The sequence below is a fragment of the Salminus brasiliensis genome, chromosome 13 (assembly GCF_030463535.1).
Source record: "Salminus brasiliensis chromosome 13, fSalBra1.hap2, whole genome shotgun sequence".
Classification (NCBI taxonomy): Eukaryota; Metazoa; Chordata; class Actinopteri; order Characiformes; family Bryconidae; genus Salminus; species Salminus brasiliensis.
In genome coordinates this window covers 5,875,413-5,902,431 of record NC_132890.1, presented here as the reverse complement: position 1 = coordinate 5,902,431, position 27,019 = coordinate 5,875,413, and the positions used below count along the sequence as shown (strand labels likewise).

The following is a 27,019-nucleotide window of genomic DNA, read 5'->3' as shown; positions in this document are numbered from 1 at the left end:
ACAAACGCCAGGGGGCTATTATGTTGGAGCTCAGAGACAGACCAAACGAGGGCCTTAGGAAGAAGAGAAACACTCAGTTAGGTCTGGCCAGGAGCGCAAAGCACTAGTGCGTCTTCTGTAGTGCATGCCGTCCCGTTACCAGAATATTTCTTCAGGTTTTTTTTGCTGGAAGGTCTAATTGCCTGGCTATTTACAGTCACCTTCATCTTTGTTTGTTGTTGCCGAGAATCGAAACTGTTTTGTCTGAAGCAAATATCGTGATTAGAAGAGAGAGGGGTGGAGAATGGTCATTAGAGAAGCTTAACAATTCCAGGCTGCAATTTGTCTCTAAACAATACTAAGACAAGTCATCCCAAGGCAATAAACATGAAGAAACTTTGTAAAGAAACTAGAACAGTTTCACTTAGTCATATACTGTTTTTCGAGAACATCCCAAGTCAGCGTTCTGTTTTTCGGCTGATGTGAGAAGCTTAAAGCTCTATTGACCTACATGCATGCAGAGTGCACACTCATCTCCCTTTAGGTTTTTTCTTTATTTTAAGCCTTTATGCTCACTCACCACATACTGGATATATTCCTTCACAACCACACTGACAAAAACATATCTATACAGTACGTCTCTACAGCTCTCTCTGTCTGCATTCCACTCTCCCATCTCTTGTTCTGGCATGGGTTGTATAATCACCCTGTCTGCCCTGGGACGGTAACCCAGATAAGGGCTCTTTTCCATGCAGAACCATCTTCTTGCGCTGCCCCGCTGGCGGCGCCGCCCTGCCTCCCTTGCAGGGTGAAAGCCCTTTGTCACCCCCAGAGGCTCTCAATGCGCTAGCACTCCCTCCCCAATTGTTCCTGCATTTTCTGCATTCCTGATCCAGATAAAGGCTTTGGGCATACTGGGGCCTTCTGGAACCACCCTCTGCCTCTCCACTCACACCCAGAGAGACGAGGACACCCAGACCTTCAGGCAAGCACACATAACAGGGCGAGAGAGACTGGCTTTTCTTCAACACAAACCCAGATTCACCGTGCTTACCAGGACTTCACCTTAAAACGGGTGAAAGGGCCCATTTTATATGATGGAAACTGAATCTTTTTTTAATGATTTATTTAAATAAAATAATATGACTATGTAAACCTCGTTTATAAACTCCCCAGGTCATACTCAGAAACTATGCTGCAAAAACTGACTGTTTTAAATGAATCATGGCTGTGATGTCACAACCATGAACTTGGAAATCTGAGTCGTGAAGAAGTTGTTAACAAAAAAAAAAAGAAAAAGAAAAGTGGACCTCAAGGGAAAAATATGCTAATTAAAATTTATGGGCACTTTAAAACTTTCCCTTGAGAAGGAAATCCAAACTACTTAGCAGGACAAACGCTCTCATTCAATAGCCCAAACAATTAAGGGCTGTTTGAAATCGCCTGGAACTTCTTAAACTTCTCATCGCCCCAGCCTAGAAGTTCAAACCAAACATCATCAGTCCAGTGCAGGTTCTGCCTTATGGGCCCTGAGGGTAAAAAGCCCCTCAGCATCCATACATCTCTCAGAGAGCCAGCCTCTGTCAAACTCATCAGACCATGACTGCCTTTCACTCCGGGGGAGAAAACACAAGAGCTGAGTTGCAGTGGAGGCAAAAGCCCAACATGGTGAAGAGATCTAAGACCAGCTCCTGTGATACATTCACACACACACACACACACACACACATGCTATGTTAATATATATGAGTACAACGAGGGAGATTTTGTCGTTGGTGGGTGAATTATACTTGTATCATTAAAAACAAAGTAGGTCATGCTAATTGCTCTTTGCCGGAGCCAAATTTGGCTGTAATTGTGAATTTGGGGAGAGTCCGAGGGGTATAATTAGTTGGGGAAATGTGTTCTTTATTGCCATGGCGATGGAGCCAGTATTTGTACCTGTGTGAGAAGGCCGGGCTGGATCTGCAGGGGCTGTGCACCGGGGGCCTGCGTCACTATGGGAACAGCATTCTCCATACGCACTGAGTAGCCACTGTGTTTGGAGGGGGACGCCTGCAGCCCTGAGGAGACGAAAACCAAACACACGTCTCTGCAACTGTTTCCAGATCTATGCTTTCACACCACTGACATTTAACCCTTAAGAGCTGCTTTTATTGCCTGGATATGATATTTCTCACTTGGTCATTTAAACAAGCATTTAAATTCTGTGGAAGTGCATATTCTACACTTTCAGTCAGTACCATATTGGTATCATCATGGTTTGAATTGACATATTTGCCAAGTTCTTTCTCTTGTTTTACAATAAAAAATCTGACTGTTACAGAATATAAAAACCTATTATAAGTACTGTATTATGATTATTATACAGACATTGTGTTCTACACAATGATATTGTTTTACCATAAACTGTTAATTACAGATTATTTTACATTTGAGACAAGCTATAGCAAAAACACCTGCTTTAAAATCTGTAATAGCAGTATTTGGAGGGGTATGTGTTAAATCACTGCAAACCTATGTAAAAATTAGGGGTGTGGGAAATGGCAATGTATTATATTATATCCAAATATATACAGTAATTTCACCATATAATATTTATCAAAAAAAGCTTGAAACATTTGAAAATACACCAGTAAATCTGGCTGATTTAAAAAACTGATACCCCATACTTACAGTAAGTACAGTGATTTTTGTTCATAATTTGCTACACATCCAATTAAACAGGAGGAATTACACGTGGTCAGTGTTCTTTAAGCACTGACAATATCCACAATATGCTCTGAAAAGCATACTGTCTATCACGCCAAGAAAATGTACTACAGTATGATGAAATATTGTCATATTGCCCACCTCTACTACAAAGCAACGTTTGCTTGAATTGCTTGATTGTGTATTGGTATAAGAAGAGAAAAGGCGGTCTCAGAACATCCTTAAATCAAACCTGCATCAAAGACAATGTGTTGCTCTATCTGCAGAAGTGCTCCGCTGCTCTCACCTTGGAAGGCGGGTGGGCAGACAATCAGGGCCTGCTGGAAGGGGTCAGGGCGGGTGGCGCAGAGCTGTGGGCCGCCAGGCTGGAGGGGCATGGTCCTGGGGGCCACGGCAGCCATGGGAGCTGCGGAGGGCTGGTAGAGTGCAGATTGGTAGTTTAGTATGGAGACATCGGGATTGGCAAGGGAAAGGGTGGCACTGGTGGAGGGAGCCAGGTTGGTGGCCTAAAGGAACCGATGGAGTCAACCAACAAACGAACAAACAAACAAACAAAGACAAACAAACAAACAAAAGCATGAGGAGTGGGAGTGGGAGGAGGATGGGGCGGAGTCAAAATGAAGGAGGTGGGACAAAACTATAAAAAATCATAAAAGATAAAAACACATTGATTATAGTGTGTTTTTTTCTATACAGAATTACAAATGAGCACAGACCACAGGATGCCTGAAAAATGCTTTTTCATGATCCTGAGATCAAAACCAGATCAAAACATTCAGGCAATAAGATCTAATAAGAAGAGCTGGTCACCAACGCCGATATACGTCATCTGGTTGAATGTAGATTGTGATGTCAGGTGACCAAAATTCAATGTCAGCACAACATCTAATGCCAACGTCAATTTTACATAAAATAGTGCCGATAGCTGATGTGATTATTTTGTTAGTTTTTTATGTACAATACCAACATTTAGTTGCGAGGTATGATGACCAAAACCCAACGTCTTCTAAACTTATAAACATAATATAAACTTCCACACAACATGAAAATCTGGTTGAAAGTAACGGTGTTAAGTAACCGATATTCAACATCTGTCTAATGTTGGAGAACATGTCCAAATGTTTGTGGACACCCCTTGTAACGAATGTAATCAGCTATTTTAAGTTGCATCCATTGATGTGCGAATGTACAAACACAGCTTGTCTAGTACCTGTAGAGAACTACTGCCAATAGAATAGAACTAGAATAGAAGTAAACATGAACATATTGACACCATGCCTAATGCCAGACATGGGCTAGAGGGGTATAAAGCCACCTGCGTTAAGCTGTGAAGCAGTGGAACTGTGTTCTCTGGAATTGTGGTTTTTGCTCCATCCAATATTTTTGGGATGAGTTTGGGAGTTGGGGATGAGGTGCGGTAGTGATCATCCAACATCCTGACCTCACTAATGCTCTTGAAGCTGAATGCAATCAAATCTTCACAGCATGCTGTTAAATAGACAGTAGAGATAGTTTCTCCAACAAAAGCGGGATCAACTGTTTTTTTTATTTTGGTGAAAGAAACAATGAATGAGCGGGTGTCCCAATACTTATTTCAAAGTAATTTCCAACAAAACGTCTGTACAATGGTACGGTCACAAGCCAACATGGGTACTGTTTTTATTTGCTGTTGAAGCGCACAGGCAGCGTGTGGACATCTGCATGTCGTATGAAACAGCTTTATTGACCACAGTCAGAGAGCAGAGAAAGAGAGCGTGTCAATCAATGCTCTCGTGTTACAGTTTACTTCAGTGCTGTGCTACTCCAGCTCATTGAATTTGCTCAGTCTCATTAGCAGCAGATAATAATTTCTTTTTGCACTGCGGCCTGATTTAATACCCCCCCCCCCCCCCCCCACGTCTGTGTGGCGAGAGAGGGACATCGAACTATTCAAAAGCCTCAGGCTGCTCTTCAACCTTCTCCAAAGTGCTTTACTCTGCGACTGCTACCTAGTTAAGGAGCCGTACAGCTATTATTTCTTTCTACTCATCATTTAAGCTGTTAGTCAGTGTGCTTTTTCTTCTTAGCTGGGGGTGTTAAGAAAAATACATCAGTACAAGTCATTTGTTGTGAGTCAGTCTCTTTCGAAAAGAAGAGTCAGGGAGTCGAAATCAAAGGGTGAATGCAATGACAACAGAAGAGAGAGCTAGGGGGATGGAGTGGTGAACGTTATCTGAAATGGGGCTGCAGAAAATCAGCTAACATTTCAGTAAATGGGAAAGATACACCACGTCCAAAAGTATCCAGACACCCTTTTTATTTGGTAATTCAGGTACTAGGGTTAGGGTTAGAGTTAGGGAAAAGAAAGGCATCCTCAATAGGATGTGAGCTTAAGGTCACCATCCCCAATGTCATGTCGGCTACAAGGGTAAAATCCTCCTCAGCTTTGAGCTGTGGAACCGTGGAACTGTGTCCTCTGGAAGGATGGAGCTCTATCATCATTAGCACCTGATCTCACTAATACCTTTGTGGCTGAACACCATCACATCATCACAGCTGAAAGACCTTTCAGAAGAGTCAAAGCTGTTACTACAGTAATGTGGGACAAACTCCCTGTTTATAGCCTTGAATTTAGAAGAAACACTGGATGAGGAGGTTAGGGTTGCACCGACTAGAATGGACGACCAAATTATTCTGCAACTAATTTAATAGTTGATTAGTTGGCGATGTCATCTTGCATGTTTAATCATGCTAACTAGGAATGATCGTTTGTTGCAGCACTTGGTGGAGGCATCTACAAACTATTGGACATGTAGTGAAGTTGTACTTGCACCATCTCTGCCTTCATACAGTGCTGTCAGGTCACGTGTAACCCACAGAAGCAAGGCAGCCGACATGAAACAGGAGACAATCTAAGCGTCCTTGATAAACATTTCCTTCTCGGCAGCCGAGCTTTTAAATTGAGGATAGCCTTATTTACTTTGGTCTGCTACTGAGGCAATGCTGCTTCATTTCATGCCACTGCTAGTAATTACAGGCTTTTCATTAGAGCCTGCATGGGGAAAAATTCTGAGCGGCACTTTTCATTTTTCATTTTCTCTGTTTAGCGCGGCCGACGAGCACCAGGGGAGAGAGTTAATCAATACGCCACTGTGGCATTCATCAAACAAAATAAACACTTCAGCCTGCAGCCTGCTAATACAACATGAAACGAGGCCCGGGCCTGCTCGCAATCACACACCCAACACACACACACACACAAACCCAGCACAGGACCTCCAACAGGTACACTTACTGTACTGAGTCAACAACACAACACAGCCCTTGTTTTATGGTATGCTTATGAGAGAAAGTGAGTTTCGTAACAGGGTGGTATTGATTAGAACGATAGAGGTGCTATTTGCAGAATGAAGAGAGAGAGAGAGAGAGAGAGAGAGAGAGAGAGAAAGAGGGATTACTGATAATCATGTACAACGACAATCATAAAGTTTCTAGACGGAGATAGAGACAAAGAGATAGAAGAGATGGGCGAGAGAGAGGAGAAAGATAGGGAGAGAAAGAAAGGATGAAAGAGAGAGTAAAATAAGTGGAGGGGAAGAAAAAAATGGAGCGAGAGAGAAGGAGAGAGAATGACAGGAGGAAAGAGAGAGATGGGGAGAGAGAGAGAAAGAAAAAGGGGAAAAGAGAAGGAGCGAGAGAGTAAGAAATAGGAAGCAGACAGAATGAAAGAGAGAGAGGAAGAGAAGGGGAGGGGGAGAAAAAGAGAGATAGAGAGAGAGAGAGAGAGAGAAGTAGAAAATAGGAAGACAGAGAGAGAAATAAATGGAGAGAGAGAGAGAGGGAAAATGAGTCAAACAGATTAGGTCAGCAAGAGAGAGAGACAGAGCGAGAGCGGGAGCTGTCGTCATTTAGCAGGATCTAAGAATGTAAAAAGCAGACATTATGTGACTCTGGTCTGGTCTTAAGTCAGCAGTTTAGGCAAACACACCCTGATGAAACACTGATGACCAGCAGGGAAGGAAACGAGGGGAAAAACGTACTGCGTAATCCACCAGGCTGGAGAGCAGAGAAAACGCAAGCCTAGCAGGAAGTATAGGCTGTCATGTATTTAATCAGCACATTGTGACAGAAGGCCGCAGGGCTGGACACACACACACACATACACACGCACAGTAACACACACGCACAGTCCCGCACACGGCTGTGGAGTTTGACGCTGGCATACACAGGCTTGGTGTGTAACGTGATCATTGTCAGAGCTCAGTTCAATACTGATTACTGTGCATTGCTCCACTGCAAACCAGTCAATGCATGAGATCCAATAATCTGCACCTTGAAGCCGAAGGGGAACAGAAAGGGATAGAAGTGTATGAGTGTATAAGTGTGTGTGTGTGTGTGTGTGGACACTGACCTGGCTGTGCACAGTGTTGAGCTGGTTGTTGAAGGTCATGGTGAGGTTGGTGGAGGTGCTGGGGGCCACATGTGTGATGAACGGAGTTTTGCTCTGGTTGACTGTGTCGTACATGTTCACCCGACGCTTACAAATCTCCATGTTCTGGAAGCAGGATTTAACGCTGTGGACAAGAAGGGTGGGGTTAGTGTTTGTCACTTTTTAACAGAGTGTGAATCTGGCAGTTGTCCTTTACATTGTGTCCAATGGGACCAATAGAAATGCTAGAATATGTATATATACACGTATGTGTGTGTGTCTGTGTGTTTACCCTGAAGAAAACATCAATGATATCAAACAAAGGATTGAATTCAATAATTAGCACCATTGTTATTATTGCCCAGACCCACATGTACACTGCAGTACCAGCACTATTCTATATGTCCATACAGCTGTCCCATATTCAACTTTTCTCCCACATTTTATTTTCTTCCTTGAGATCCACTTAGGTGTGGATTAGGCCATAACTCATTTACAGACCGCACCACCAACACAACATTTTCCAACCTCTTTTTGTCCCTTAAAATTAGTCTTTAAGACTCAAACGTAAACGAGCTTTATTCAGTTTGGCTGCCCTGTACTGCACCTTGTTCTGGTCAGACTGGGCTGAAACACTCCCATATATCCTTAACTAGACTGAACAGGTGGGCATAATTGCTGTACAGTGAACTAGTGGATATTTTTGCTGCAATCTCCATTTTTGCAGTTTTTCCATTTTTGACATAATTTGAATCTGGTAATGGTTCTTTTCATGGGGGCAGTTTATAGATTTTTTTTTGATGAATGGACCAATAGAAATGCCCGAAAGTCTAAAATAAAATATTTCAATATTTTAACTTCTGTTGAAAGTGAAGAATGTTTTTTTGTCTCCTGTAAAATTGACATTTGGAGACACGTGATTTGCGTGACAGCGATTATATATACTGTACATAAATGCAGTGTTTTTTGTGACATGACAAAAATAGGTCATTCAAAACTGTTTTTCCAGCTTAGTTTCCTTGTATGGATGAACAGGAGGTTCAAGTTCACAATGTTTATGTACTGATTGAACTCTTTTCTCAAGCAATTGAACAATATTCAGTTTATCACCATATTTCTCCTTATTTAAATGTATTTACTGTAAAATATTAACTATACCTTTCTCTATGATATTTAATTTACTTACTTTTTACTGACTACACAAATTAAATCTCATGTAAAAACAATTCCGATCTCCATGTGTGGCAGGAGACATGAGCAGCCCTAGCCTCACACTCACTGTGTGCTGTGGGGGAAGTCCAGCAGGTGGGCCATGGTAACAAAGGGGTGGTTGAGCGTCTCGATGGGTGTGATCCTCTTATCTGCGTCGATGGTCAGCATCTTGGTCAGCAGGTCGATAAACTCCCTCCGGTCTGCCTTCTCCGCCAGCATGTCACTGCCCTCCAGGTCTGTGGTCACGTTCACCTGCAGGTGAGACAGAGGGAGAGTCTGGGTCATCACCTTGAGATGCTCCTTACCCTCTACTGCTGAAGCAAAAAAGCTGGCATGTTTAATGTCATTTCTCAGTGACTAATTAATTATCAATACATTTCAAATGAAAAGAACATGAGGTAACAAACAGACACTGTTTGTGGACACCCCTTCTAGTGAATACACAATGCTGACACAGCTTGTCTCGTCCCTGTAGAGAAGTACTGTCAATAGAATAGGACTCCCTGGAGCAGAGGAACATTGGCACAATGGGTACAAACCCCCTCAGCATTGAGCTGTGGAACTGTATTCTCGGGATTAAAGAATGGTGCTCCATCCAATACTTCTGAGATGTGTTGGAGAGTTGGGTTTGAGGTGGGGTGGTGATCATCATCCAACATCCTGACCTCACTAACGCTCTTAGCGATCCTCACAGCAATGCTCCTCCAGAATCTAACAGAAAGCCTTCTTCCCTGGACAGTAGGGAGCAGGGAAGCTCTTTTTTAATGCCCTCGATTTGAGAAACAATGAATGAGCAGGTGTCCCAATACTTTTGTCCAACAGTGTGTCTTCATACTTAGAGTCATATTTTACTGCTAATTCTCATGAACCGAATTACTAATGAGAGCTTATTGATTTAAATTTTGCCCACTCTAAAAACCTATCACAGTGCATCCAACAATACAGGCAGCATTGTGCTTCTTTAATACAGTGATAGAAAACCCAGTAACTTTCAGAAAGCGTCAATTACACATGCAGATATATTTTACTATGGCCAATGAGGACATGCACACACATCCCAACTGGTATTAATGACTTAACAGGGATGTTGCCAATGAAGGTGTAAGACAGGGTTAATTACCCTTCGTTTGAGCACTCGTCAACCCTTGGCTCACAGTCATGTCTTTTCTTTAGATCAACAGACTCGCAGGTTTTCTGTTCAAATATGAATTCCTAGATTCTCCCAAGTTCCAAATATTTGAGTCGCTTCAGTTTCTGCAGACTAAAATACTCTCTCTGAACATTCCTTCTCCACTAGAGGTACGAGCGACTCTATCCCGAGGACTGAGGAAAGAATGTACTTTTGTAAAGAGAAGAAGTCTCCTCATATACAAATATTCCAAGCAGTGGAGAGTTTGGATGATGGCGTTTACCAAGTACACTTTCTCACTCATTTCCATTCGTCAAAGAGGTGCAAGAATGTGACCCATGGACGTAAAACACACAGATCTAGTGGCTTTCAGAATGGACGGCGTCATCTGGAGGTCACTGTGTCTCACTAAAATAGTGGTAACCTTGCACCTTTCTGGCATTCCCAAATATTTGCATTCCTATTAACAACTTTTCACAGAGACACTTGGGAAAGTCTGTGGCGCCAGGCTGAGGGACCAATCAGCCTGAAGAGGTTCAAATAAACACAGATAGAGCAGATCCATTCGTTTATTAATTAGAAACACTGCATGACATTTTTATTGATACTTAGGTCAACGTGCACAGAGTGTATAATCAATCACGTACAATGAGAAAGGTTTGGAACACTATCATGGTTTATCACCCATTAAAGTAGTTTCTGCTAAACTGTGTGTGTGTGTGTGTGTGTGTGTCTGTGTAACCTGGGTTGGACTAGGGTTGTGCATTATGGAAAAAACACCATATAACAATATGGCTTCCCACATCTTGGGAAAACTTCGATCAAAATTGCTTGTTATTGATAAATAAAACTAAAAATAAAACCCTATAACTCTAATAACACGAATAAAATACTTCTTTATTTTATTTTAGTATAGGCTATCAGTATAGACTATTGTTATAGACTATAAGTATAGACTGTTAGTATAGCCTACAGTATGGACTAATAATATGCACTAAAGTAGAGGCTATTACTATAGACTGATAGTATAGACTACAGTATAGAATATCAATATACACTAAAGTAGAAGCTATTAGTACAGGCTTTTAGTATAGACTACAGTATACACTACTAATATAGACCACAGAATAGACTACTAGTACAAACTACAGCATAGGCAATTAGTCTAGACTACTAGTATAAACCACAGAATAGACTATTAGGTTAGACTATTAATATAGAATATGATTATTATTAGCTACATTATCAGTGCAGACTACAGTACAGAATTACCTATACTATTAGTGTAGATGGACACAGAAATACACCAGTAATGATCAATTCCGTGTCCATTTCCCTATCCGTGTCCTGATGCCAGTTGATATCTGTATCTGATCCCCTGCGAATATGGTTGAAATTATTAATTAACGCATCCTGGACGTGTTCAGACCTGGCTTTTAATGTGAACATGCTCATCCAATCTGATCACCAAAAATGCCTGTTACTGCAAGGTGTAAACAGCCTCTAGGATGTATAAGGATCTGTGCGGATACTTATGGCACAAAGTAAACCACATTTTAAAGGCTTCCTTTACCTACGCCAAGTCTTGGAGATTTCACCACTGCAAAGAACAATAACTGTGATTAAAAATCAGTACTAAACTGCCTTAAACGGAAAACGGTGACCTGACTGCAGCACTCGGTCCAGACAGTGGCGGTGCAGGGACAGGACCAGGCTGGTTTATTGGGAATCCCTTGCTGAGATGGCGGGCACATTTTTCATAATGCGGCGCGATTTATCTGTGGCCCTACCTCCTGAGGCTATCTGATGAAGTGCCAGTCACTGACGCAAATCTGAATCCTCTCTCTTTTTCTTATGCAAGCTATTTCTCTCTTGCAACCCCCCTCCTATCAACCTGCTGCATGATAAAGGAATAATCTCCAACACGCAGTGAAAAATAATCACACTGTCCTCTGCAGGAGAATGCGATGACTTTGGGGGAAAAACACACACACACACACACACACACACACACACACACACACAAGGGAGTCAAAATATGGCAGAGCTATACACACATTTCACTGTACAGAAAAACAGGATGATGAACAGCAAACCCTCAGAGTAAATTCTCAACTGTCAAAGTCTATCATGTGCACAAGTTAACACTGGGACCACACAGCACCTGGCCTTCATCTGGAGATGTTCGTGAGATGGCTAGTGCCGAAAACGTACTGAGCATATTCCTGCCTGCCTCTCTGGCAAGGCTGCACCAGCCAATGCACTGTTCTGCTGCTGGCCAGTGAGGATCACACAGCCATGCACATCCCACAGACAGCCAAGCAGATGCTCCACAGAGGGCTTGTCCACTAACTCAGACTGCACTAACTCAAACACCCTGATCTGAACCTGAACATCTGGTGCTACAGTTCGGAATCACTTATAACAATCAAAGCACACGTCTTATATTGTGCAGGTTCTCCTCATACTACCAAAACAGCTCTGACCTCTGAAGGTGTCCTGTGGCATCTGGTACCAAGATGTTAGCAGCAGATCCTTTAAGTCTCCCCTTTCTCTCCTGGACAGTCGAGACAGTTACTAAACAGCAGGTGTCCCAATACTTTTGTCCATATAGTGTACTTGACTTATTTGAGATTGTGGAAAGGACTAAGCTAACACAGTCACACCAGATCACTATGTACTGTGTATATGCGTAACGTAGAGCTGTAGATGATTCTTGATTCTACAGCTTCCTAACTAAACCTCCTAGTAGATATTTTTAAGTCATAATGGTTAAAAACTGGCACATCTGTATAATTTTATCTGCATCCAGTTAGTCCTATATTATCAAAAAACACTCAGTTTTAAACACTGACTGAAAGATTTTGGCAGCAGGCTCTGTCAGGCCATGTCCTACAAGCTGTTTGCTTATATAAAGCAAAACACCAGTGAGCAGACAGGGTAAAGGGTCACTGTATAGGATAATGAGCAGTGTTCTTATTCCAGATGTGCCTTTCAAACAGTATCTCGGTATTTCCTGTCATTCCCGGGATGGAGAGCAGGCCGAGTCGTTCCCTCTCCCGGGCAATCGTCCCAGTGTTCGGGCCTTTAGCGATCATCCGTAACACAGAGCGAGCACCCTGCCCAAACCGGGCACACCCCCGTATCCAGAGCAGAGTCTGAGTTACCCTTAATATCAACATTCAGTGTCCTAATGGAAGCCTGGGCTTTGACTGTGTTTGTCTGTTTGTCTGTCTGGAGACAGTGATCCAGGGGAGCACTCGCAGAACTGGAGGCTCTGACGTAAGCAAAGGCTCACAACAGGTCAGTGAGGCCACAGCACACAATGTCAGCATGTCTGACCCTGAAAAGAGAGCGGTGATCTAATTCTCCTGCCGCAAGATCCTGTGAGCTCACATCTAGCCAAGCCGTCCACACGTCAACGCGTTTCCATGAATTAATCCAAGTCTGCAGTAAATTAGATCAGGCAAAGTTCTAATCTGATGAAGCAGGATGACATAGCTGTTTATGGGGGGAAAATCTAGGCTGAGGTTTCGCATCACTGCTGGAAAAGCCCAAGCTGCGCCGGTCAGTCCAGGGGAAGTTTGACAGAAAACGCGTCTTTCTGCAGGGAAAAGCTTAGAGCATCGTTTCTTTTCACCCATCAAATCCAATCGGTTTAGAGGTTTCTGAGTCACATCCTTGGTTCCACAAAGTGAAGCTTGTTTTCTCACAGTGTGCCGAGTGAATGGTCTTCACCAGGGGAAGCACCCAGGCTCACTTGCTCACAGACCCAACAGCCTTAAAGGCTTGTGGAATTACATAAATGGGAAGATATCGTCGCTGTCAAATGAAAAACATGTATCTCCAAAATGGGGATTTTACACAAAAGGGCAAAAATAGTTCTTGACTGTGTATGGAAGTTCATAAATAATATATTTTATATATAATTATATATAATAATAATTATAAATTATAAATAAAATAAATTAAAAATTAAAAATAAAAAAATGATAAAAAGTGATTCAGACCATTTCTATTAGTCATCTATTCCATCTTAGTCAATAATTTGCACAGTGTAAAGAGCAGTTACAGGGTTCAAACTAAAAATGGAAAAAATGGAGATACATGTTTTTCACTGGACAGTAGAAATATGTAGTTAGATTTGGTAAAATGAGACAATGGGATATTCAGAAAATGTACTTTACCTACAGAAACATCATCACATCACATCTGGAAGCTCCATTAACTAATTGTAAACTGCTGGTAAGACAAGGCTTGGCTGTGGGATTATGAGCTATGTGTACATCTACATCAGCTGTGTTTGAACAGTGCATATTGGCGCTGTCCAAAGAAAACCATGTATCTCCAAAACGGTTGCTTTACAGGAGAAAGCAAAAACTATCTCAGCTTTGAATGGAAGTCAATGCAAAATAAGAGTTTATTCCAAGTCATTTAGAGCATTTCTATTGGTCAATTCATTCAAAATTATTTACAGAGTGTACAGAGCAGCTACAGGGCTCAGAGACTAAAAACAGATACATGGTTTTTATCAGACAGCAGCGAAATACAGTAACAGCAGCTACGCTTACCTGGGCCATATCATCCAGGCAGTTGAAGATGTACTTGCGAGCTTCCTTCGACTTGATTCCCGTCTCCCCCTCATGGTCCTCTGGTGTCTGCGGGTGGACAAGAGCTTCAGTTCAGCTGTTCTTACATACAGGAGATACAGGAGCACCCATGCCAGAACTGTGCCAGCGGGCTCAGGAACAGCTTCTTCCCAACATCCATTACACTACTGAACTCCTCATTACACTGACAGGCCCAAACTATTACACTGCACTGAACCCCACCCCACACTGCCTATACCACAGCCTCATTATACTTATGATGCACTACTCATATGTCACTAGTTTCTTATTTATTATTTATCATTTATTATTTACTCTTGCAATTGTTCTATATATGCACAATACTACTGCACTGTCTGTCATTGTACAGTACTGCCATTTCTGTACCTGTTATATTATATTTATATGTATATTTATATTTAATGACAATAACGTTGAATCTATCTATCTTCTAAATGCTAAACCTGGTTAAACCTTGTTGCAGATTCTGAACTTTTAATTGATCCATATTTGTGTTTGTACAGAGTAAAGAACAGGCTTTATTTGGTCTGGAATTAATCTAAGGCTACACTTTTTATAGTTCTGCCTTGTTTTTTGTCATTTATTGACAAATCAAATTAACAGTTGCACCAGTACCCGGAAGGTCATAGGTTGTAGCATTTGATCCTAGGGGTCACTCTTCTGTCAAAAATTGCAAAACATCAAAAATGGAGATTTTTTGACAGCAATGTTATGCACTGATCAGCCATAACATTACAACCACCTGCCTAATATTGCATAGGTCCGCCTTTTGCCGCCAAAACCGTTCTGATCCACAAGAGCTCGGAAGGTGTCCTGTGCTATCTGGCACCAAGAAGTCAGCAGCAGATCCTTTAAGCCCTGTAGGCTTCGAGGTCGAATCTCCATGGCTCGCATCAATGAGCCTTGGGCGCTCATGACCCTGGTGCCGGTTCAATGGTTATCCTACCTTGTAGCACTTTTGGTGAGTACTGATCACTGCATACTGGAAACACCCCCAAGACCTGCCGGATGTTTTTTTTTGGAGATGTTCTGACGCAGTCGTCTAGCTATCACAGTTTGGCCCTTGTCAAAGTCACTTACACTTTCCCAACACATCATCTTCAAGAACTGACAGTTTAATCAGTTTTAATGTTATGGCTGATCGGTGTAAATATGTTCACATTTTGCTGTATTATCAGCAGTGTACGACTAGAACCCTCCATGTATGGTATCAGAGCAAAACCAGAGCAGAAAGCATGCGGCAGGTGTGTCACTGTGCTTTCAGGAAAGTCGAACAAAATCCAAGAGAATTTTTTTTTCCAGTGTTATCAAATCAATATGCGTGCACTCGGCTGAGCGGACGGAGGCCACATGGCGCTGCAGCCTCACAGTCCACCAAGAACTGTTCGATACTGTGAACGCTTTGCATTCAGGACTCAGTGTGTGAGGCCTCGGAAAGTTCACTCAGTTAATCTTGAAGCCAAACTCTGCTGAACGGGGATCGAGCGGCCTACGTAAGCTTTGGAGACGAGAGAGGGGGCAGGAGTGGGTTGGGGAGGCGTACGATCCGTCCTGCACTGCCGAGGCGGCCAAATCATCTTGCGCTAAATCCGTTCTGCTCTCATTAGGCTCTTGGTTTGTTTCAAAAGCAGTGACGAGAGCGTCCCGAGCTTAGCAGAGAAAACAGAGCGGAGCCTTTCACAGAGGACAAGCTGTGTGAGCCTATCCAGAAACAAACAGGAGGAAGTACGGGAGGAAAGGAATCGCACAACATGACGGATGGGAATGTGGCTGTATGTGTGTTTGTAGTGCTGTGCAAAGGTCTAAGGCCACTTGTTTGACCCATTTAATTCCCAGGCTTTCTACACCCTAAAGATGTTTATTCAGTAACGACTGTACATGCAAAACAATACAAACAGAGTAAGCAGGGGCAGCCTGGACCTCTGGGAGAGGTCAAATCTGGGTGGTTAGTGTGTTATTGCTTGTAAAACAACATAGTTAACAAAATTAAAGGCGAAGTTTGGTGACTAATCAAATTTCATTTTTTTCTTATTTAGTCCAGATATCGTTGGTCAGCCAAGCGTATTTGCTGTCCAAAGATTCCTCCTTAAGTTAGGAATGGAGATAAAATGCTAATGTTGTTAACAATCACTAGAACTCAGTAGTCACCCAAATTCATTTCCATGCATACATGCTAATGCAATTTTTCTACCTTCTGAAGTGGTAGATAAACATCTCTCAGACATGGAGATGTGGTTTAGGTCAGTGCTTTCCATCCTTGTTCCTGGAGGACCCCCAAGCCCATCACACTTTTAACAATGTTCATCTGCTCTCAGCACACCTGATTCAGCTAATCAGCTAATTAACAAGCCCTTTCTGTGTTAAAGGTGACATGTTAGAGCAGGAAACCACTAAGGTTCCAATCCCACGTATCCAGATATTTTTAATAACGAAGACTTCCCTCCCTCTGTTTGTGACGTGATGGAATATCAGCATGAGCATGCTAGCCCTGTATGGGGTGATAGAGCCTCATAAACCACAAAGAAGGATGCAAACATAGTGCAGTCTGCGTGCAGATGCTAGATGCAGGTTTATGTAGTTCACTATATAGGGAGTAAGGGAGTTAGGTACTTGAGATTCAGCCAGAAACATTGATGCTCCTGACACTCGGAGGGTAAGGACTTTGATACATGTGGAGTCAGCCATTGGCTCTCTAAACTGCCACTGATGTGGCATCGCCAGGAAATCGACATACTCGAAGAAAAGGGTCTGGTCCCCTGCTCAACCGCACCAGCTAGCGCTGACACCAACATCACTTTAAGAGTGATGAGGAGAGAGAGCGCCATCTACCCAGCCAGAGAGAAAACAACCAATTGTGCTACCTCAGATTCTGATTGCTGATGGCATAGCAGCATAGCTCGGGATTCATACTAGAGACCCCGGTCATAGTGGAAGTGCATTTGACCTTATTGACCAAAAACAACGTTTTTATATGGACAGGAGGCCACAGACAAAAATGCAGGGGATACATGTAGACAGGGCCCTAAATGTGCAGGGTAGCCACTTCAGGACCAACGTTGTGAACCATTGGCTTAGGTCACAGCATGAGTTACTGTGAGCCATAAAAAATAACCAGACTTCCCCCTGTAGCTGGTGACAGTTGTCTAAAATTGTCTAATATGTAATTTTTTCTCAAGTGTCCCAAAAAATTAGTCTGTGCCCATAAACATACCTTCAGTCTCCATAATGGGTAGGTGGAGTCTGGATCTCTGTTGAAGAACCTGGTGGTTTTGGTGCCCGCACTCAGCAGATACTCTGCTGGCAACCCCTGGGTTTGGGAAATGTACCGAATCTGTAAAAGAAAAGAAGGGCATTCTTTATTCTTAAAGAGCTCAGAAAGGTAGAGAAGCACTTCATGTGATGAGAATCCTCAACAGCATACTGAAGCAAATCTGACTACACATCCACAGCACATCAGTCTCTTGGCACTTCTTGGAACTTCTATACGATATCATCAGCGTAACAGCATTAGAAGTTGAGCAAACAGCCTCTGAAAAGAATGCTGTCACTACCCTGTTTATTCCTTCTCCCCTAAAAAACTGTTTTTTCAAGGCACCCGAGAGCTGCAATTACACAGAATGCCATTCATACACCTGAAAGACGTCTAAATGCGGGAGCCTGGCAGGCAACAGCATCCACAATAATCACCCCCCCTCAAATTCTGCCTCTTCCCCACCAATCAGTGCCTCTCTTATCCCTGGACCTGGGCTCACGGCGGCTCCTGAAACCTTGATCACAGTGTCGGCTCACTTCTCGTCTCGGGAAATCAAATCACTGTGATTTTTTTTGTTGTTGTTGTTGGTGTTCGTGTTCGTGGAGGATTCCTTGTCTTTCAGAGTTAGTGTTGGAATTGGAAATAGGCTCTGTGTGCGGTACGACGGGAATCTGACTACTCTAGTGCCGTGTGGTGAACTGGATATTCACTGAAAGCGGTAAACAGTTCAGTACTCTAACTTTCACCAATTCATTAAGCGAAAACACTGCGCTGATGCTGAATTGTGCTTAAAGGCAAATCAAACTGTGCATGCTAATACAGGCAGAGGTGCATCCATTAACGCCCTTCAGGGGTTCTCAAACCTGCAGATTCTTTGCAGTCAGTGATGCCTTCCTATGTGGAAATACAATCCAAAGACCTCACACATTCATTTTAGGACTACAATCAAACAAAATGACAAAAGTATTGGGACACCTGCATATTGATTGTTTCTTCCAAAATATTATTATATTATTCATCCTGCTTTTGTTGGAGTAACTGTCTCTACTGTCCAGGGAAAAAGGCTTTCTACTAGAGTTTGGAGGAGCATTGTGGTGAAGATTCGATTGCATTCAGCAACAAGAGTATTAGTGAGGTCAGAATGTTGGATGTTCATCACTCGACCTCATCCCCAACTCTCCAACTCATCCCTAAGGTATCGGCTAGAGCGACCATCATTCCAGAAAGCACAGTTCCACTGCTCCACAGATCACAGTGAGTTGTTAATCTTCAGAAGACTAAAGACTGATACTACACTTCATATCCAGTATCAAAGGTCGAGGGGAAGTGGTGGCTCAGCGGTTAGAGTGCTGGGCTATCGATAACAGGGTTGTGGGTTCGATTCCCAGGCTTGGCAATCTGCCAGTGTTAGGCCCTTGAGCAAGGCCTTTTACCCCGGGCGCTGGAGTTGGCTGCCCACTGCTCTGGGTGTGTGTGCACTGCCCCTCGTTCACTAGTGTGTGTGTTCACTACCACAGATGGGTAAAATGCGGATGTGTGACTTGTTCTGATTGTTTACCACAGCTGAAAAAGCATGGCCAAATCTTCAAAATGCCACTTATCTCCCAGAAAACGTCAAGGTGGCACGAGTGCCTGACCCCCCCCGCCAACCCCCTGAAAATAACTGCAGAGCTTCTAAGGAAAGGAGACGGGACGCCGAAATGGCGGGAGGCTCCAGAGCTTGTTTACGGTGGTTTTGATTTGCTTTGAGTTGGAACGTTGGCCCTGGGCCTTTCAGTGGAGCCAGGTTTCGAGTTTTAAGAGAAGGCCCCACTCTAGAGCACAGGAGCTGGGCTAATTGGGCAGGTTGTGGCATCTGTCCAGCACTACAGAATGGCCTGAGAAAGAGATGAAAGCCTGAGAGCGAGTGCATACACACACAAGGCTGTATTCCTGCCTTTGTAGGGCTATTTTCTTCTTCTCTTACACTGTGGCGAAGTAAACACTGTGCCTACACTCAACATAGGGCTTACCTTAATCACGGGGGGCAGAAGAAAAGCACTGAGCTTTTTAATTTAAAGCTGCGTACTTGGTTTTACAGCAGTTTTCTTTATAGGAACCACAGCCAAATCTCTCCACTATTCAGGCCTTAGGGATACTTGGTTCCTGTAAGGAGCTAAATACATGCCCTTACACACAAAACACACATATATAGAACTTCAGGAGAGCTGTGAGAACAGCGGCGTAGCCAGAGGTCTGTTTTGTTTTCTCTCCCTGGAGCACAAACAGTAATTGAGGGATGTTTTTATAGGCGTTTGCAGAGAGAGCGCCCGCTCTGCAGGGCCACACTCGATAGCTAAATGCCAAACAGGAAATGTCATTTCTCACTCGCTCATAAACATCTCTAATGTATAATTGTCCCCTCAATGCCTCCTTTCCATTATCAACCAACATCCGACGTGTCAAAGACCTGCACGAAGTAACAGAGGGAACCCGCTGGCTTGCAAAGAAAGAGAACACCGAGGGAACCGTGGAGCAATGCCCTACACAAGTCTGAACCTCTCCCAGGCTTTTACTACTCTAGGAACCACTAAGAACCCAGAGCTGTGTGACGCAGCTCTTTTCGGTATTTGCACGGCGTGGGATTAAGATAAGGTCTGATTATCTTACCTGATCGTACTCAGACGCCCCGGGGTAAAGCGGCCAGCCCAGGAAGAGCTCAGCGATGACGCAGCCCAGGGACCACATGTCTATAGCCTCGCAGAAGGGCAGGCCAAGGATGATCTCTGGAGCTCTGAGCAAATAAACACACACACACACACAAGAACATGAGGTCAGCGGAGGACACAGATAGCAGTGAACGGCCAAAACATAATCAAGCCTGATTTCATTTGGTACAGTTTGGCCCTGATGTCCACTTTCAACAATCTTTTGTGTGGTTTTTATGGAGCAGAAGTCAGTACTTCACTTTCACAGGACCATTTTCTAACCCTTCCTTCCCTACGCCTTAGAATTACACAAGCTGTTCTGGTTGCTGTTCACTCAACTCACTTTTTATCTGCATCTCAGGTTGGTCAACAGTATCTATGAAGTTGAGCCTCAAAAACATCAGTAAATCAACTTCAGCTAAAACAGATTAAAATTGTGTAAGAATTTTAGTCTGTGTTCCTGACCCTCAATCGCTTTACTGTTTATTCCCATCTGCAACTCATGATCTCCTCTCTCATAACAAGTGGCAGGTCGGCCGGTCTGATCTCCTGGTAACACCGTCCACATCAGTCCACGTTATGGTGAAGAAAAGACTCCAGGCGTCTCACCGTCCCAGAGCTGACTCACCAAACCCAACGTTTAACTAACAAAAAACACTAAAATTAATCTAACCTCTCTAACCTTAGTTAAAGACCAGGTTTAGGTGCAGATTAAGGTGTAGGTTAGAGTTAGTTAAAGACCAGGTTTAGGTGTAGATTAAGGTGTAGGTTGGTTTTAGTTAAAGACCAGGTTTAGGTGTAGATTAAGGTGTAGGTTAGTTTTAGTTAAAGACCAGGTTTAGGTGTAGATTAAGGTGTAGGTTAGAGTTAGTTAAAGACCAGGTTTAGGTGTAGATTAAGGTGTAGGTTAGAGTTAGTTAAAGACCAGGTTTAGGTGTAGATTAAGGTGTAGGTTAGAGTTAGTTAAAGACCAGGTTTAGGTGTAGATTAAGGTGCAGGTTAGAGTTAGTTAAAGACTGACTGACTAGTGGAATCACTGCTGCAGGCGCCAGAGCCAGTAAGGGTCCGTCGTTAAAGTGCAGACACTGATCAAAAACGTAAAACATCCACAGCGATATGGAGTCTGTTAGTGAAGGAGCGAAACGTTACTATCCGCTAAATATTTGTCATCAAGCGAACTTTACAGAGCTTAAAGAAATGTGCAAGATTACCTGAAGCAGGTTGTGCAACGCAGCGCACGTTAGCGATGCTCACTCTGACCTTAGTCTGATGTGTATCATGTTTAGTTGTTAGTGTCGTTTAATGGAGATAAGGGGTAGGCCTATGTGTAATCCGTCATCATTAGCTTAGCTGTTCAGCGAGACGGAAATTCCTACAGCCGTCACTGCATTTCAGACACTGCTGAATTATTAATATAATCACCCTAAGGGTCAGCTTAGAAACCAGGGGGCAATAAGGGGCTACACGTGAACAGTTTATCTTTGTAAAGTATGTCCTCGGTCACAGGGAAGCCATACTGTCTGTACACATACCGTTTAAGCAGCCAAAGGTCATATCAGTCAAATTGATAATTTTATAGTTAAATAAATGCAAAATGTTTTTGAAGAAAAAAAAGAAAAAAAGAAAAAGAAAAAAATCCTTCCAGTATGATTGAATGAATGAATGAATGAATATGATGAATTTTTGGATTGGATTTTAACGGGTTTTTAAAAGTAAGCTAATTTTAAGCTGTTCTTTATGAAAGTTAACAAAATATATGACCTCTAAAATAGTACAAGCTTTAAAATGCAGGACTAAATGAGACTAAATATTTAGTCTAGAAATGTTACTGATGAAAACTGGACTCAAATTGACAAATAACTAGATTGAAAATATAAATCAAATCAAAAATATAAATATAATCAAATCTAATTTATTTATTGAGCGCATTTTACAACAGGTGTCACAAGGCAGCTTTACACAATTAATAATTAGTAAAAAGATGAGAAATCAACGAAATAAGAAGACAAAATTATACAATTTAGTCAAACGACTAAGACTAAAACCCAATCCCAGTCACCTGCTAGAATGAACTTTATCTTTAGTGTTCACACACCACGACACAAACTCTGTGGTTCTCCACTTTATAGCTGTTCTGACCACATTATCTGTATTTGACCACCTCTCTCAAACAGAACCCACTCTAAACTGTGGGAAAGAGCGAAGTGCAGGAGCACCAGGAGCAGCAGCAGCAGGGCTTTAACCATCCCCGGCGGGACACATCAGTCCCCAGGCCCTGACCGTAATCAGCTAATGTGGAACTGATTGAATGAAACCCAAAACCACCATCTATTATCCACCGAGCTCACGACCCGCTCGCAGTCTGTAGAAATGACGAATGCGGGAGCCGCCTCATTTCCATACATCTGATGTTTTTTGAGCAAATTGCGGCCGCAAGTCATCAGAGGTGCTCTGTCTGCAGCAGAGGGAGCGCGGCTAATATGATGCGGAGAAGCCGTTGAAGGGTGGGGGTGAGGTGAGGGGGGGGGGGGGGGGGGTGTTCACGGTTTGAGTCGGGGTGAATTTTTCCAGCCGGCCTCATGTCCTGTCTCCCTCTCTCCCTCTCTCTCTCTATCTCTTGCTCTCTGTGTCTTGCTCTCTCCTGGGCACCGTGCTGGGAGGAGAGCCGCTGGGAGAGTGTGTGAGCTGCAGAGCCACTAGGAACAGCTGGGAGCCCATCAATCACTACTCTCTCCCAGCAAATATATGTATAGAGTGCCTATAAAATATACGGGCAGAGCAGGAAAGCCACGGGACGAGTAACCAGAGAATCTGAAAGAGACAGAGGACACGGAGAGAGAGAGAGAGCAGGACAGACAGAGCGCGAGAAACTTGTGTGAAATAAGTCACTTGAACATAGAACTGAACACTGAGATTTATTTTGTGAGGGAAATACACACACACACACACACACACATTGAGTGTGAGAGTGTGTGCTTGGTTTTACCACTTTCATCTGTTTTGTAAAAAGAACATTAGAGGAACACGCTGTTCTGAGAGAGGAACTGAAGCCAGGGACATGTAAAACACACACACACACACACACTCTCTCTCTCTCTCTCACACACACACACACACACACACACACAAAAAAAGGGCATACGCAAACACATAAATTAGTCAATCCATTAAAACTGTTTAGCACCAGCAAGGAAAACCTTCTAAATCTGTCCTGGACTAATCCATCCAGACCTCCGGCAGGTCCCACTCCACTGTCTTAGGCTAGCTGGTATGAAGCTGGGGTTAGCGTTCCACCTTAAATGGTGCAGTTGTTGCATGCAGGAGCGTACATGCCCCAGAATGTAACAGCACCACCTATTTTTAAGGTGGAACGGAAATGTGAAAAATGTTTAAAAAAACTATCTAACTTATCCCACAAGTACTGGATGGAGCCCCATCACCCTCATTCCAGAGGACACAGCTCTTCCACTGCTCCACAGCTCAATGCTGGGGGGCTGTATGCCCCTCTATAGCCCACATCTGGCATTAGGCAGCATGGTTTTCATGCTTATCTGATTTAGAGAGTCCTATTCTTTGGGCAGAAATTCTCTACAAGGGCTAGACAAGCTGTGTGTGGTGTGTGTGTATGCATTTACACATCTGTTTTAGCCATGGGTGCATTCATTAGAAGGGGTGTCCACAAACTTTGGGGCGCATAGCGTAGATAGATAGAAAGAAGAGAGAGTGAGTGAGAGAGAGAGAGAGAGGCCTGATGCTTGGACCTATTTCAGAAGGCTTAGCTTCTTTGCTCTAAAGCGTTCACTTTCTCATTCATCCCTTTCCTCTCGCGCTCTCTCGCGCGCGCAGTCCCCCCTGTCTCTCTCCGTCTCTCCCTCTCTAAATCTCCCATTTACTCAGTGGCGCTGAGGGCACACTGCCACCACATATGCAAATTCCTATCTTGCCTTCCATCTCCTCTCACTCCGTCTCTTGCCATTGCCATATGCAAAACAGGCCAGCAGCTGCTAATGCAGAGCTTTGGATGGGTGTGATCTCACATGCACATGCATGCACACTTACACACACACACACACACACACACACACACACACACACACACGTGTACATCTGTGCAGCATTATCTCATACAGGATCTCGGCCCAAAACGCAAAAATCATCAGTGACATATTCATTGCTCTACTTCAGAAGCACTGATTTCTACTGGCTTTTCTTCTTTCACACACACACACACACACACACACACACACACACACACACTGCACACACACATAAGTGCATGCACAAACACAAAGTGGGGATCTACGCTGGGGAATATTAAGTGTGTTAGGGCTTCTATGACACATTTGCATAGGCTGGTGTGATATTCCAATTTCTGAGATCTGACACTCATAGTGTCAAGATGATTCTTGCAGAGTGTGTGTGTGTGTGTATATGTGTGTGTGTGTGTGTGTGTGTGTGTTTGTGTGTGTGTGTGTGTGTGTGCATATGCCCATTCCAAACGTTCTCACATATGCATGTCTCACACGTACCTTTGTCTAGTGCCACTTATGTGGTGGTGCTTGTAGGGATGTGATGTCCTATGCACACACACACACACACACACACACACACTTGATTGTGTTCTTCTACATCAGTCACAGTTGAATCAGTTATTCCTCTCATGTTACTGCACTGACACTAACCTTCCATACACCTCAGCACTAAAATCCCCTGCTTTTAATGGAAACAGAGCTCAGGTACCAATCGACCCGGGACAACACCTGGTACAGCAAGGTCGGGATGACAGGCAGTGAAGTGGAGCTAAAAACATGCTATTCTACACCAATCGGCCATAACATTAGCACCACTGACAGGTGAAGTGACCGGTCAAGAACTGACTGTTCGCTTGCTGACTAATATGTAGCTCCCATTGGAAACTTATCCGTGTTAAGCGGTCAGTATCCAGTTATAAACACTGAGCATATTTACATATTGTTCCTATATATGTACCAAATCACAAAATGTACATGTTAGGCCTCAACAAATGGATCTCTACTAAAAGCACATTCAACAATTAACCTCCACCAGGAGAAACTGCAAATGTAGGCCAGAGCAAGACTGAGGGAGATGGAAAACCGAGCTGGTCCATGTACAGTATCGGTGCTTGTCGTCCTGTCACACAGCATTGTGCTGAACTTTGATAAAGACTGTAGCAGGAGGAGGCATTCCCTCGGCTGGATTAGCCGAATATCAGCCTGCTCCTGTAAATGGCTTTGTAAATGGGGGGTCGGTGAGTGCTTAAGCATAGTAGTCTAAGCGACGTGCAGTGTGACATTTTCTCAGCTGGCCTCACATTAAGCATGGCCAACGTCCAGAGTCTCAACACTGGCACACACACAAACACACACACACACACACACACACACACTGCAAGTCAGCTTTCATCTGCCCCGATATGGGACAGCAACGTCCTGCATAATGTACCTAAACATGCACAGAACACACACACTGCAAGATAATGTACCCTCAGAGTAACAACGCCGACTGACCTAATAAAGGTTTCACAATACAGTGAGTGTCCTCACAATCTGCTGTCCCACAAACAAGACTGTTCGAGGTCCCCCATGGCATCCGGAAATATCTGTAACACTGCCCCCAAAGCCTGAGTTTACTTCAGCCGGCAACAGAGCGCCAGCCTACCAGTCAGCTCCTATAAGAGGAGGCAATCGGTAGCGACAAGCAGCGCACCTAGCAGGCACCGGACATCGAACTCTAAAGTCAGACAGATGTTAAATTTTTGTTGAAAATGAGAATCAGACTGATGTCAAAACCCAACGTTGTGCAGAATTTCTGAATTTTGGTAGGAAATCAAACACCACATTGAGTTGCCATGAAGCTCCAATGTTGGACAGATGATGAATTCTGTCTGGATATCAAGTCATCAAGCTTCAACATTAGATAAATGTTAAATTGTAGTTTAGTCCCATATTTCACATATTTGTCAAAGAGCAACATTGTGTTGACATCAGGAGCCAACGTTAGACAGACACTGAATTCTGTCTGGAAATCAAAATCACCAACATTGAGTTGACCTAAAGCTCCAACGTCAGACAGACGATAAATTTGGTCTGGATATCAAAGTCACATATCCATCAACCAAAACTGGGTTGACCAAGCTTCAACGTTTGATAGATGTTAAATTGTAGTTGGAAATCAAAGTCACATATCTGTCAAAAACCAACATTGGGTTGGCATGAAGCTCCAACATTAGACAGATGTTGAATTCTGGAAATCAAAGTCACATGTAAACCAACATTTAGTTGATATTCAAGCTCCAACATTAGGCAGACGTTAGACAGATTTTTGGTTACGTAACCATGACTTCCAACATCATATCAACATCTAACAATATTAGAATTTCACGTTGTGTGGATGTTAACATTATAGCATTTAGAAGATTAGAAGAGGCATTTCGCCTAAATGTTTGTGGTGTTTGATGTCAATATGATTTTTGTTACTTAGCATCACAGCTTAACATCTAAACCAACAAATTATCAACGTTGGCTGTTCTCAGTATTCTACATCAAACTGACAGTTGCACAAGACATTGTCCTGACATTGAATTTTGGCTACCTGACATCACAACAAACGTTCAACCAGATAACATCTCTCGACGTTGGTGACCAGCTGGGACAGCTTGGATGCAGAAAACACATCGCATTGGGGTCTGATCTCCAGGCTCCACTCACTGAACTCTCTTGTGACATAGTGTCCTATTGTGAACATACAGCCAGGAGGTCTGGGTACTGTTTTTTAACCCCCTTCCAAAAACACATGGTAGGTGAACTGTCTTTGCTAATTTGCCTGTGGGTGTAAGTGATGGGTGTATGGGTGTGAGGGAGTGGTACTCTGTGATGGACTGGTGCTTTGTCCAGGGGTTATTCTTTCCAGAACCCACCAAGACCCTGACCTGGAACATATGGATAAGACGATGGATCCACAGATGACCAGCGTACCGCAATTCAAGAC

At 43.3% G+C, this 27,019-nt stretch overlaps 1 protein-coding gene across 3 annotated transcripts in view; it reads right to left on the bottom strand.

Annotated features, from left to right (window-relative positions):
* Nucleotides 1–27,019, bottom strand: part of hipk2 (homeodomain interacting protein kinase 2) — a 119,157-nt gene that overhangs the window by 11,171 nt on the left and 80,967 nt on the right. For 2 of the 3 annotated variants that reach the window (XM_072695292.1, XM_072695293.1), the window contains exons 4-10: nt 19,974–20,097; nt 17,283–17,402; nt 14,012–14,098; nt 8,379–8,563; nt 7,082–7,244; nt 2,978–3,197; nt 1,921–2,042 (exon numbers count right to left, since the gene is read on the bottom strand). In XM_072695292.1, coding sequence (XP_072551393.1) covers nt 1,921–2,042; nt 2,978–3,197; nt 7,082–7,244; nt 8,379–8,563; nt 14,012–14,098; nt 17,283–17,402; nt 19,974–20,097 — 1,021 coding nt within the window. The remainder of the gene's footprint in view (nt 1–1,920; nt 2,043–2,977; nt 3,198–7,081; nt 7,245–8,378; nt 8,564–14,011; nt 14,099–17,282; nt 17,403–19,973; nt 20,098–27,019) is intronic. The other variant, XM_072695294.1, reaches the window with a different exon arrangement.